Source organism: Chinchilla lanigera, unplaced genomic scaffold (assembly GCF_000276665.1).
Source record: "Chinchilla lanigera isolate Chin_1 unplaced genomic scaffold, ChiLan1.0 scaffold00053, whole genome shotgun sequence".
Taxonomy (NCBI): domain Eukaryota; kingdom Metazoa; phylum Chordata; class Mammalia; order Rodentia; family Chinchillidae; genus Chinchilla; species Chinchilla lanigera.
In genome coordinates, this window is record NW_004955454.1 from 6,988,549 (window position 1) to 7,000,411 (window position 11,863).

The 11,863-nt window shown below is 49.9% G+C and overlaps 1 protein-coding gene across 1 annotated transcript in view; it reads right to left on the reverse strand.

The window, feature by feature from the left end:
• Iqsec3 (IQ motif and Sec7 domain 3) overlaps positions 1-11,863 on the reverse strand; it is a 101,174-nt gene that overhangs the window by 10,232 nt on the left and 79,079 nt on the right. The window contains exons 6-10 of the mRNA XM_013520013.1: positions 11,461-11,627; positions 6,303-6,442; positions 5,081-5,206; positions 2,989-3,088; positions 2,668-2,829 (exon numbers count right to left, since the gene is read on the reverse strand). Coding sequence (XP_013375467.1) covers positions 2,668-2,829; positions 2,989-3,088; positions 5,081-5,206; positions 6,303-6,442; positions 11,461-11,627 — 695 coding nt within the window. The remainder of the gene's footprint in view (positions 1-2,667; positions 2,830-2,988; positions 3,089-5,080; positions 5,207-6,302; positions 6,443-11,460; positions 11,628-11,863) is intronic.

Sequence of the window (11,863 nt, forward strand, 5' to 3'; positions counted from 1 at the left end):
CTCAGTTTCTTTGTAAGATAGAATAATGTGAACTCATGGGAGGTTGTGAGGATTAAATGATGGATTTAGTCATCAGCCCAGTGCCTGGCATGTAGTAAGTGCTCAATATACAGTCACTGCTATTGGCTTTGTTTTCTCCTTTACTTTGTGACTCCCTCTCCTGCCTGCTTCTTGGCCGGTCCTTCATCTCTCCCCAGCTGTTCCTTCCCTTTCCCTCTATTTGAAGACTGAGAGCCAACTTTTAGCCTTTGCCTTTGTGTTACAGTTTATAACTAGTGCCCCCCTCCCAAAGCCTCATGTGACCATAGGTCGGGCTTTTGGGAGGCGACTAGGGCTGAGGATGTGGTCCAACGGTAGAGCTCTTGCCTTGCATGCACAAGGACCTGGGTTCGATCCCCAGCACCACAAAAAAAAAAAAAAAAAAAAAAAAAAAAAGAGGGAGGTGACTGGATTAGTCCCCTGGGATTTATAGCTGAGTATATTGTCGATGGGAAGCCTGGTGGGAAGCGGCAGTCACTCTGGGCATGGCCCAGAAGGGTGTATATCACTTCCTCTTGACTCGTTGTTGCTTCCAGCCCGCCATGCTGTGAGCTCTTTCTCCTCTGCCGTGCCCCGCTGCCATGCCGCCCTGCCTTGGAGCCAGCTGACTTATGGACTGAAACCTCTACAAACTGTGAGCCAGAATAAACTTTTCCACCTGTAACATGTGGGTGTCAGGTATTTTGCCTCAGCAACAGGAAGCAGCTAAGTACCCTGTTCCTTTCCCCTCTGGCCAGCAGGAAAGAAGGTTCCACTCTTGACACAGCAGATTCTGGCAATATCTGCTCCTCTCTTACTCTGGGAAGGGATTTAGGGTGTGTCCCAGGGCCGCGGGGAGAAGATGTCTCCTGCACCAGTGCTGGGGTCAGGAGATGTGCGGTGGCTTCCCAGGGTGGAGCCACCTGTGACACTCTGACAACAAGAGAAGTGAAGCCTTGAAAATGTTCCAGAACAACAGCGAAGGCGCCTCTCCGGGTATCTGGTCCGGCCCTTGTGTCTGTGTGCAGCGTTACTGCCCTGAGTGAGCCAACCCTGAAGTTCTCCCTGCTACGCTGTCACCTGAGTCGTATCTCGTAAGCTTTTGTTTTACCTTGATTTCGACAGTTTTCTTAGGAAAGTGTAAAGAAAACCTCAGGCCCAGAGTGGAAAGAACCAGCAAGAACATTTAAGTGGAGCTGGAATTAAATATGAGTGGCAATGGCTCCCCGTATGGTATGTGTGGTCTGGACTCCCTGCTTCCCTGCCCCGAGGGCAGTAACGTTGTCAGACGGATTCAATGCAACTTCTCCAAGGTCCCTTCGAGGACTAGCAGGGTATAGATAAACTGCATCGCCCCTGTAGGTGCTCCAAAGTGATAACTAAACAGCATTGCCCTGTTATATCGGAGCCCTGCTCAAAATCCCCCACTACCTTTCCTACTGCCCAATCACTTATATTAATTTGGAGACACCTTTCAATGAAATGGCTACAAAAGGCAGACCTGGAGTCTATTTGTATTTTTTGATTGAGTTTCTCAACCCGTCCTTACACAATTTTCCCTTCAAGTCCGTAGGAAGCCTCTGCAATGCTTAACCAGTAAAAGCCTACAGAAGGGCGCAGTTTCATAAGACATCGCTGCTCAATTCTTAAACCCCAAAGTGACTGGAAACCACCTGGATATACGAGGAGACCCGCTTAGATTCTGAAATGCCTGAGCTGGAGCCATCCAGAACTCAGGTGTCCCTGAGGGGAACAGAAAGGCGACTCCAAGATGAAAACCAGCCTGGACTTTTCAAACAGACAGTTATAATAAAGAAAGAAAGTGGAGGACTATTCTAGATTAAAAGAGTTTAGAGAAATGAGAGTAACCAAGTGCATTATATGCACTTGGCTACAGAGGGGGCAAAGGCTACGAAATAAAAAACAGCTTAGAGGATGCTCTGATTTGTGGCTAGATGTCCTCCCAAAGCCTCATGTGGCCATGGGAATGGCCTGCTAGAGTTTGATTCACGGTCCAATGCCGGGATTATGGGTGTGAGTGCTACACCCACCCTAGGGTCCACACAATACCCTATGTACAGTACAAGAGACAGAAAGAGTCTTCTCTCGTTCTCCCTTCATTTTGTTCTTGTTGCTTTTGCTGTTTTCTGCCGCCATGAACTGTTGCCCCTCCGCCATGTGCCGCTCCGTCTTGGAGCCAGCTGATGATGGACTGAAACCTCCACAAACCGTGAGCTAAATAAACCTTTCCCTCTTTGCTTTGGGCATCAGGTATTTTGTCTCAGCAATGACAGAAAAGTAACTAAGACAGAAGAAAAAAAGCCCATGAGCTCACGGATTTCTTGGGTTCACAGCATGCCTGATACTGGTCCAGTGTGGCAGAGTTCTTTGCACAAGAGCCCCACGTACATACCTTGTGCCTGATGGGATATGCACACATGGGTGCCTGCTTTAGTATACCTGTTCTGATGGTGAAGAAACACCCACGTCACCCATGATAGCACCATGGCACAGGGAGGGGCAGTCGGGGAGGGGAGGAGGTACCAAGCATGGCAAGGGAGAAATGGATGACGGTCCCAGAGTCAAAGTTGCCTGTTTGCAAGCTGCCCCCGCCCATCGCATCAGAGGGCCTGGCCTCGGCACCCTTACACTCTATCCGGATCTGCTCCAGCTCTGTCACCTCAGCGATGGACTCCTTCAGGTCTTCCACGAACTTCTGCATCTCGTCCGAGCCCAGGGCGCAGAAGTGCAGCACCTGCTTCTTCTCGGAGCCCGACAGTGGGGTCACCAGTGTGATGCCATGGGAGTAATCTGGAAACCAGCCCCAGGCCCAGACGGGCTGTGAGTAGCAGTGGGGGCTGAAGCCGGCCAGACACGGGGAGGGGACAGTGTCTCTGAGCGGCCTGCCCCACGCCCAGCCTCCCCTCCGCTTCCCCACGGCCCCTCTGGTGCTCACTGCTCAGGACTTACACTCGTTCTCAAAGAGGTGGAACTGCATGCCCAGCAGGCCGACCGACTTGCAGAAGGTGTACGTGGAGGCGCTCTTCTTCTTCGGGCACAGTTTGAGGATCTACTCAAAACAGACAAAAACGTGCACTGACCAGGGAGACTCTAGTGAATGTGCGTGAGCACCCTTGCACGAACACCCAGGGACATGTGTGAACACACAAGTCAGCACACAAAGGTAAACACACATACATGTATACCTAGGCACTTCAGACACATTGACACACATGCATTTACACACACACGTACATGCATGTACAGACATACATGTGTTCTTGGCGGCCTAAAGCCCACCGTGGCAATCACCTCTGTGCTGAGGCCAATCCCCACTTCCTGCCCTGGCCTGCCAACCATACCAGATCTGGCCTCTCCCTTACACTAGCCAGCTGCACTGTCCTCCTTTCTGTAGCTCAAAAGGGGCCAGCTCAGTTCTGCCACAGGCCCTTTGCACACACCATTCCCTTTCCTTAGCTCTCCCTGCAGTTTTTTGCATGGCCGGATTACTCTCATTACTTTGATCTTAATCCCAACACTACTTCCTTAGAGATGCCTTCCTATACCCCCTCATCTAAAAAGCACAAAACAAAAGCAAACCAAGTCGCTCTTTCCTATCTCCCTGTTTTACTATCTTCACTGCAGTTTTGCCCACTTGTGGACCCTTAATTACTTACTAGTAATTAAGATATCTTGTCCACTTGTTTTCTTTATCACTTATTAGCTCCCACCCTACACTCAGTCAGCCAGTTGCTCGAGACAGAAATACTTCATTCAGCTCCACCTGTGAGCTGTGCTCTGGGGATGGAGGAAAGCATGGGTATCAAGTCCTTACCCTCACGGTGCTCATACAGCGGGGAGGACGACAGTGAACCACTCAATCAGTGGAGCACAACAGTAAAAGAGAAAGGAAGGAGGAGGTAAATAAGGTAATTTCAGACACTGGTGAGTATTTTGAAGAAAGAGAACTAGGGTAAGGAGCCACAGGTGACTGGCAGGCCGCCTTGCCTTGTGGGCGGGACGGCTTTCCCGGGAGGAGCCAATGGGACTGAGGTCTGCACGAAGCAGGGAGGTGGCCGCGCTGAGGCCCAGGGGAGCTTTTCAGGTGAAGGAGTTGCCAGAAAAAGGACTAAGAGATGGCAGGCAGTTCCTGGGGCCAGAGCGCTCGAGCTGCCCCGGGCGTGTGCAGGGAAAGAGGTCAGAGGACCCAGCACCCCAAGGGGAGCCCTCACTTCCTCATGCGCAGGAGGCAGTGTGCTCCCAGGAGGGCTGTACATCTGCTCGGTGGGAGGAGGGTCTTAGTGGCTGAGGTTGGCCAGGTGCCGGGGCCAGACCAGAATGTGGCCGGGCAGGTGGTGAGAGGGGGTTGGGCCAGGGTCCTTCTAGGGGTGGTGATGTCCTCGTGGTTCATTCATTGAAAGAGGATGGGGCAGCACCAGGGGAGGACAAATCTGTTCTAATCTTGTTCACCCGTTTCCCAGCACTTACACCAGTGCCTGGCACACGGTTGAGGCACGTAGTTGAGACAGACTAAAAATTTGTTGAAAGGAGACCCATTCTCAAAGAGCAAAGACAGGTACCCTCTGGATGGACACACACACACACACACACACACACACACACACACACTCCAGCCTCTTCTACCCATACCAGGGATAGCCAAGCTCCACGAAGGCCCACTGACCCTCTCAGGACCAGGCATGCCCCTGGCCCAGATTTCCTGTAACTTGGATAGGCAGATGGTCTGGGGTCTAGTTCATTTCCACCAGGAAGTTTAACCATGAACAAATCATTTCAGATCTCTATGCTTCACGACTCACAGAGCAGGAATCTGCTGAGCTATCTCACACCCATGATAGACAAGTGCACTGGAAAAAGTGACCTAGTCCCTGTGCAGACAGCAATGCATCTGGAAGCTCCAGGCCTCCTCTCTGGCCCCTCCAGGGTTTTTGTGCAGCAGGCCGCCTGCCCCATCCCCTTGTCCTGAGTAGGTGGAGCCTCTGGGCGGTAAAGGACCTGGCCCCGCCCAGCCTGCCCCAGGCCTCAGGTATCTGCGGCTCACCACCAGCAGGTCGTTGAAGAGGAACACCTCCCTCTGATGTGCCGCCTGCTTCTGCAGCTTGTTCACGTCTGTCACCTCGAAGAGCCGGCTGCAGCAGACCAAGCGGCGGTGCGGCACCGACAGCACCTAGAACCCAGGCAAGGCACTCAGAGAGCTCCAGGCCGCACCCCGCCCCGGAGCACCCACTTCCCAGAGGAGGACCCGAGGCCCAGGGAGAAGAGTGGGGGCCCTGCTGCTACAGTGGGGTCTGCACTGATCACAAACCTTTCTCCTCATCTGGGGCTCTTTCCCCTTCATCACGCTTTTTGGGGAGCAGAGCCAGAAGAGAATGGGTTAATACGCTGGAGTAAATGAGAGCACTAAGGGGTGGGAAACTGAAACTGCAAAAAGGCTTTCAGACTGTTCAAATCCACATACTGTAAGCCTAGGTCTCAGGCGACGTTCTGCCAGTGTGACACCTCAGCCCCTTTCTTTACTGCACACCGAATGCAAATGGACAAAGCAAGGGCAGTTCAGGGACAGCCGCACTGCAAAGCTACTTAAGTGCGTAAGAAAAGCAAGCCATTTGCAAACCAGATGGGGCTGGCCATAAAGGCCGGACAGCACAAGATGCCCGCCTTGTACCTACTAGGAGAGGAAGGCCAGGCACAGCCTCAGTGCAGGACTCCAGCTCCCCACCTACTCCCTGAGCCAGCCACTCAACGAGGGGGCTGGAAGCTGCTCTACAACCTGCCCATTCGTGGTATAAATCACTTCTGGGGACATGAGTAGTGCAGTGACCTACAGAGGGTGCTGGCTTTAAAAATTATTGCATACTTAGACCATGTCACCTGTGACACAGATCACAACAATGGGGCACCTGCTTGGCTTGAGATCCCACAGCCTACCTGAGCCCATTTCCTGCTGTCTGTTCACCGGAAATGTCCAGCAGTGCCTGGTATTTATCCTGCCTAAGAAGCAGATGCTAAACTTTCCACCTGGACATCCAGAGGCTGCAACCCTAGACCACTGGGCAGTACTTCCTGACAACTGGGAGGAAACCAGCAAGGGAAAAGACAGTGTCTGGAACACCATCGTTGTAGGTTTTGAAAAGTAGGGAGGAGAGTAGAAGGAGAGGCCAGGAAGAAAGCAAGGCGAGGGAACAGGAGATGGGGTGGCTTGGAAACATGGAAGAGGAAGCTGCCCCACCCATGGCAAACGCTGCTCTGTGGCAGACACTTACTGTCTTCATGCCCACGATGGACTTTTCCACCTTGGTGACATAGGTGACGTGGTCCTCATTGGACTTGAGTTCCTTCTGCTGTATCCTTTCGTAGATGCCTACCACCAGCTCCCTGGGGATGTCAGCACCGTCATCCACACCTAGCAACACAGAGGGAGAAAGAGAGGTGTGTGAGTGCGGAGGGTCAGAGCAGTAAGACGGTTAGACTGATGCTCTGGGAGGTGGGTGCAGTTTTGTCTTGATCCAAAGCTTTCAGTGGTTGGCTTCTCAGACCCATTAAAGTAAGGACAAACTTCTTCGCCAGGCACCACAAGTACTACACATTTCCAGCCTCGTCAGCTGATGCATCTCAACAAGAACCTCCCACACTCGGTACTCTTTCCTGTTGGCCAAATGCAGGCTCCTGTGGGCATCTTTGCTCCCAGGGTTCTACTGTCCTCGGTGTTTGTCCTGACTTCTCCTGACCCGCACTGTGTGAGCAGCTTTCCAAAGACCTGTCCTTTTGCATTGGGATCTCCTTTTCTTGGGCTTCAACTCCCCTCCAGTAGGGAGTTCTGTCTTGAGCGAGTCCTTGCGGAATGGGTGACAAGATTCTCTGCTCAGGAGGAGTGTTGGGCTGAGGGATTGTACAGGAAGCAAAGAGGAGCAGCCTGGGGTCTGTGGCGATGCAGGCAGCCGACCCTCCACTCCATGCCTACTACCTTGCAATGTTAATGCTCCAGCAACCAAACAGTACTAGCAGGAAATATGCTAACATGAAAACAAATTTCCTCTGCTGTAGAAACACGCAGTTAAAACAATTCTTCTTTCTACGTTTTGCAAATCTTTCTTTAATGCCTACATGCTTCTTTTACAAAAGGGAAAAATTTAAAATAGAGCGACTATGATAGCAGTTTTCTCAACCTCTGAGAGGACATCACGCCTTCGATGAGCAGTTCCCCTCTTGTCCCTGTTTCTTCCATTTGTTACTTTGGTTTCTGGTCTGGCAAATGAGCCTTGCCGTACCTTGAAGCCCTGCAGGAAATCAAGCTGCAGGCAAGAAAGAGCAACAAGGGAGACAGGCCACACACAGGTGTCCAGTTCCCCAACTTGCCTCTGGTCCTTCAGAATACCTGGTGAAAAGGAATGTTTCCAAAAGGCATAAACCCACAAAGACAGAGGACAGAGGAAGGGAGAGCGCACCGGGGCCTGGAAAGTGGATGCATGATTGGACAGCTTAGCACACCTATGAAAGCTGAAATGTGAGCTAGCAGAAGGCTTAGAAGCTCTGGACATCCCACCGAAGGGCTCAGAACTGGGAGAGATAGGAGTCCCGAGGTGAAGGTAAGTGGGCTAGAGGTAGGAAAACAGGCTGGAAATCAGCTAGCATCATTTAGGCTTCCCTATTCCTTCCTCGCTCCAGCAGAAGACTGGCGGCTCATTTCTGGGAAGGGTGCACCATGAGCCTGGGGCTGGGGAACCCCAGTACCAGCCAGTGGTTGGAATCTGCCTTGAAAATGGGGGGATGAGGCAGATATCTGCATGAGAGGGCCCTCACCCCGTTTGTTAAAAAGATCTCAGCACAGCAATAGCCAGAATTGTACTCCCTGGGCAACAGAACAGACCTTTGTGTTTGCTGGGTAGTCAACCACCATAAGAGAAATACCTAAAGATACTGCAATACGGATCACCCCATGACACAGCTCAATTAAATCACCCTGAGAGAAAGGACACCGGCAGCAGCCCTCACCCATGTCCCCTGAGGTTTTGATCATCTTTTCAGTGGCTCTTGAATATGGAAAGTCTGTAACCCAAAAGAGAAAGAAATAGGGGGAAAACAGGAGAAGGAACCCCAGAAGAAATGGGAGCAAGCAGGAAGAAATTAAAACAAATAAGAACATATTCTATCTTCAAAGAGATATGAGAAAATGTCATATCCACAAGAATAAAGTGCTATAAAAGGACATTTAGAGAACAAAAAACAGCTATGAGAAGTGAAGAGTAAGTTTTTAAAAAGAGAGCAGGAATGGAAAACTTAGTCACATGCTTGAAAGATAAGACTGAGGGACATACAGTGGTACCTCAGTTCATGAACTTAATTCTTTCTATGGTTCTGGTTGCAAACCAAATTGGAAGAGAACAGAATCAAATTCAACGGTTAGGTTCAGTGTTGACTTTCTGGGGAAATTTGATGTGGTTCCCATCCAATTCAGTCTGTGACCAGAATCATGGAAGGAATTAAGTTCGTGAACCGAGGCACCACTGACCCATAGGGCCAACCAAGGAAACAAGGATGGCATATGCGAAGCTATAAAAATTAGGCCAAATAGGAGATCCAACATCTGAATAACAGGATTACAAGAAAGAGTACAGAGAACAGGGAGAAAATAAATCACTATATACAATTCCGCAGGCATCTGTATCTATGGGTTCTGCATCTATGGGTTCCAAAACCCACCAGTCAAAAATATATTTTTAAAAAATTGCACCTGTCACGAATATATACAGACTTTTTCTTGTCATTGTTCCCTAAGCAATATATAGCAACTATTTACATTGAATTTACGTTGTATTAGGCATCCTAAGTAATCTAGAGATGATTTGAAGTATATAGGAGGACATGCATAGGTTAAATGCAAATACTACACAATTTCATATATATAAAGAACTTGAGTATTGGGGGGTCCTGTTATCAGATCTCTGGGGATTTTGAGGAACAATCATTCTCAGGAACAATTCTGAGGAACAACTGGAGGACACGTGTTTCTAGACTGAAAGGACCAACCCACTACTAAGCACAACAATGAGAAAAGCACCTTCTGCAGGCACATCACTGAGAAAATTCAGAGCACAAAAGGTGAACAGAAGAACCAACAAGTTTCCAAAGAGAGAAAGCATAACATACACCAAGGTCAGAAATCAGAATGGCAGAGCAGCTCTGTCAGCTAAAATCTAAGGCATGCCTTCCACATCCTGACTTACATGTTTCCAACCCGAATCTCTATTCCTAGCAAACTTCCAATCCATAGTGACGTGAAGGATATATTTAAAAAATGTAAGATCTCTAATTTTTGTTTCTGATGTGCCTTTTCTCTGGAAGTCAACTGACTATCGAGGAAGCTGCGACATCCAGAGACCAGCGCTCCAGCGTGGGAGCAAGGTGAGGAGGTCAGTGTGTGCCCGTGCAGACGGAGCAGAGCTGGGGGGTCCAGGAGAGGCAGCTCCAAGACAAAACTCCTGAGACCCTCCCAGGTCCACAGGGAGGGGCAGGAACTTCATTCTCAGGGGAAAGAGGGGGAGAGGCTGGTGGCAGGGACCGAGAGAGCTAAGCGAACGGAAAAGAAGACAAGTAGTGACTCCTAGGAAAGTAGAACTAGAAAGGAATTGTGACCACTGCATCCTTCAAGAGGCAGCTCTGGGTCATGCTCACTTGCTCCTTGTAACAAGAACACTGGTTTCGGTGGGGATGGTTTGGAGAAGGTGGATGACGATGAGCTAACTTCTGATAGTCTATAATGGGAAATTAAAAGATAACGCTTATCATTTCAAAGCGTTAACAAGTAATAGTGTATAAAAGGAACCAGATAGCAGTGTATATGTACTGTGCACTGTCTAATGCTCAAGGGTCGGCAAAACTGTTTAAGGGTGTTAGAAGGCAGAATAATGTAAGGCTAAGCGAGGGTGTCAGAGGGGATGGAATACAAAAGAACATTCTGGGATGATGGCGACGATCAGTCTGTAATACAGGTGTGATTACACAGGCATCTCTGCACCCTGTGCAGAGTGTATTTTATACCAATGTTTATTTATCTATTTATTTTTACAGAAAACCAAGGCCAGATGGAACCCTCTCTCCTGATGGGAGAAAAAGTAAGGAAAGAAAGAGGAGGGGGAGGAGCCGGGCGTGGTGGCACACGCCTGTAATCCCAGCACTCGGGAGGCTGAGGCAGGAGGATCATTGCGAGTTTGAGGCCAGCCTGGACTACAAAGTGAGCTCAAGACCAGCCCGACCTGCATAGTGAGACCCTGTCTCAAAAAAGAAAAAAAAAAAAAGAGGACAAGGAGGAGGTGGGGGATGAGAAGGAGGAGAAGGAGGAGCGGACCCCAAGGGCTGCAGTGCATTTATTTATACACTGGGGAGGTTGAATGTCACATGAAACCCCTCTACCTAACAGCTTATCCACGTAGCTTGTCTCAGGCGCCTGGTGTTCTTGAGACTAGAGCAGCTTATTCATATGCACCAATTTTTTTAAAAAAAAGAAAAATTGAGACAAAAGCATGTTATTTATTGGTTCAGAGGAAACAAAATATATAGCTAACACGCCTGGAATGTAATTTAGTGGTAGAATATTTACCTAGCATGTGCAAAACTCTGGGTAAACACCTTCCAGCACTGCAATAAATAAATAAATAAATATAAAAATAAACAGCTCTAGAAGTTGAAAACATGCACCTCTGAGGAGAGTGGTGAGAGAGGCAGGGACTAATTTTCTGTAGTGAGCCTGGTAGAATTATTTTATTAAATTATGTGTATATAAGCCAGGCATGGTGGCGCTCGCCTGTAATCCCAGCACTCGGGAGGCTGAGGCAGGAAGATCACGGTGAGTTTGAGACCAGCCTGGGCTACAAAGTGAGCTCAAGGCCAGCCTGAACTGCATAGCGAGACCCTGTCTCAAAAAGACAAAAAATTTAAAAAGTATATTATGTGTGTATAGCTTTGATTTTTTAAAAATGCCAAGAAGGTATCACCAGCATATATAACACTTGCTTTTTAAAAAAGTTTGGTCCCTCTCAGTAGTGCCGTGTCCACCAGAGAAGGACTTGGCTGGCAAATGCCAGAAGGTTACTGCAAGGCTGAATTAGGCAGGCCGAGGGCCCAAAGGCCCTGCCCCTGGTTTCTCCTTTGTAAGCAGTGGAGTGGGAAGGGTTGGTACTGCCCAGCGCCAAGTCCAGTGCTGAGGGCAGGTGTCACACACTGAGCCGTATTTGTACTGCCCCAGGGCCCCTGCTGTGAGCGGAGTGTGGGTACCAGGAGACCCCCATGATGCCTGGTGAGCAAGCCACCTTCCCAGCCCACTGTGGAATCTATGATTGGGACTCAGACTCACAGACTTCACAGGAAGCAGGACAGGCCCTGAGCAATGGCCACGCCCCTCCGACCCCAGCCCCGCCCGCTCACCTCGCAGGTTTCGGATAAAGTCCTCCAGCATCATCTTCCTGTCAGGCTTAATATTGGGACTGTACATGTCGGTGTTGAGGAGGATGATGGCGAAGGCCAGGATGAAGATGGTATCGGGGTTGTGGAACTGCTGCACCACCTCGGGGTTGCACATGCAGTAGCGCTGGCTGTGGAAGACACAGAGGGGACCACGAGCTCCTCAGACTCCAGCAATGCCTGCCTTGTGCCTCGGTGTCACCTCGCTCAATCCCCATAGTGGCGCCCACGAGCAGCCTCCCACAGATGCCCCGCGCAGATGTGCTGGCTGGAGCACGTGAGTGAGGAGCATCTCCCAGACCGCTTCGTGTTGCTTCCGGCTCGGCTTCCGGCTCGGCGAGCTTGGGGGATTCTTTTTTTTTTTTTT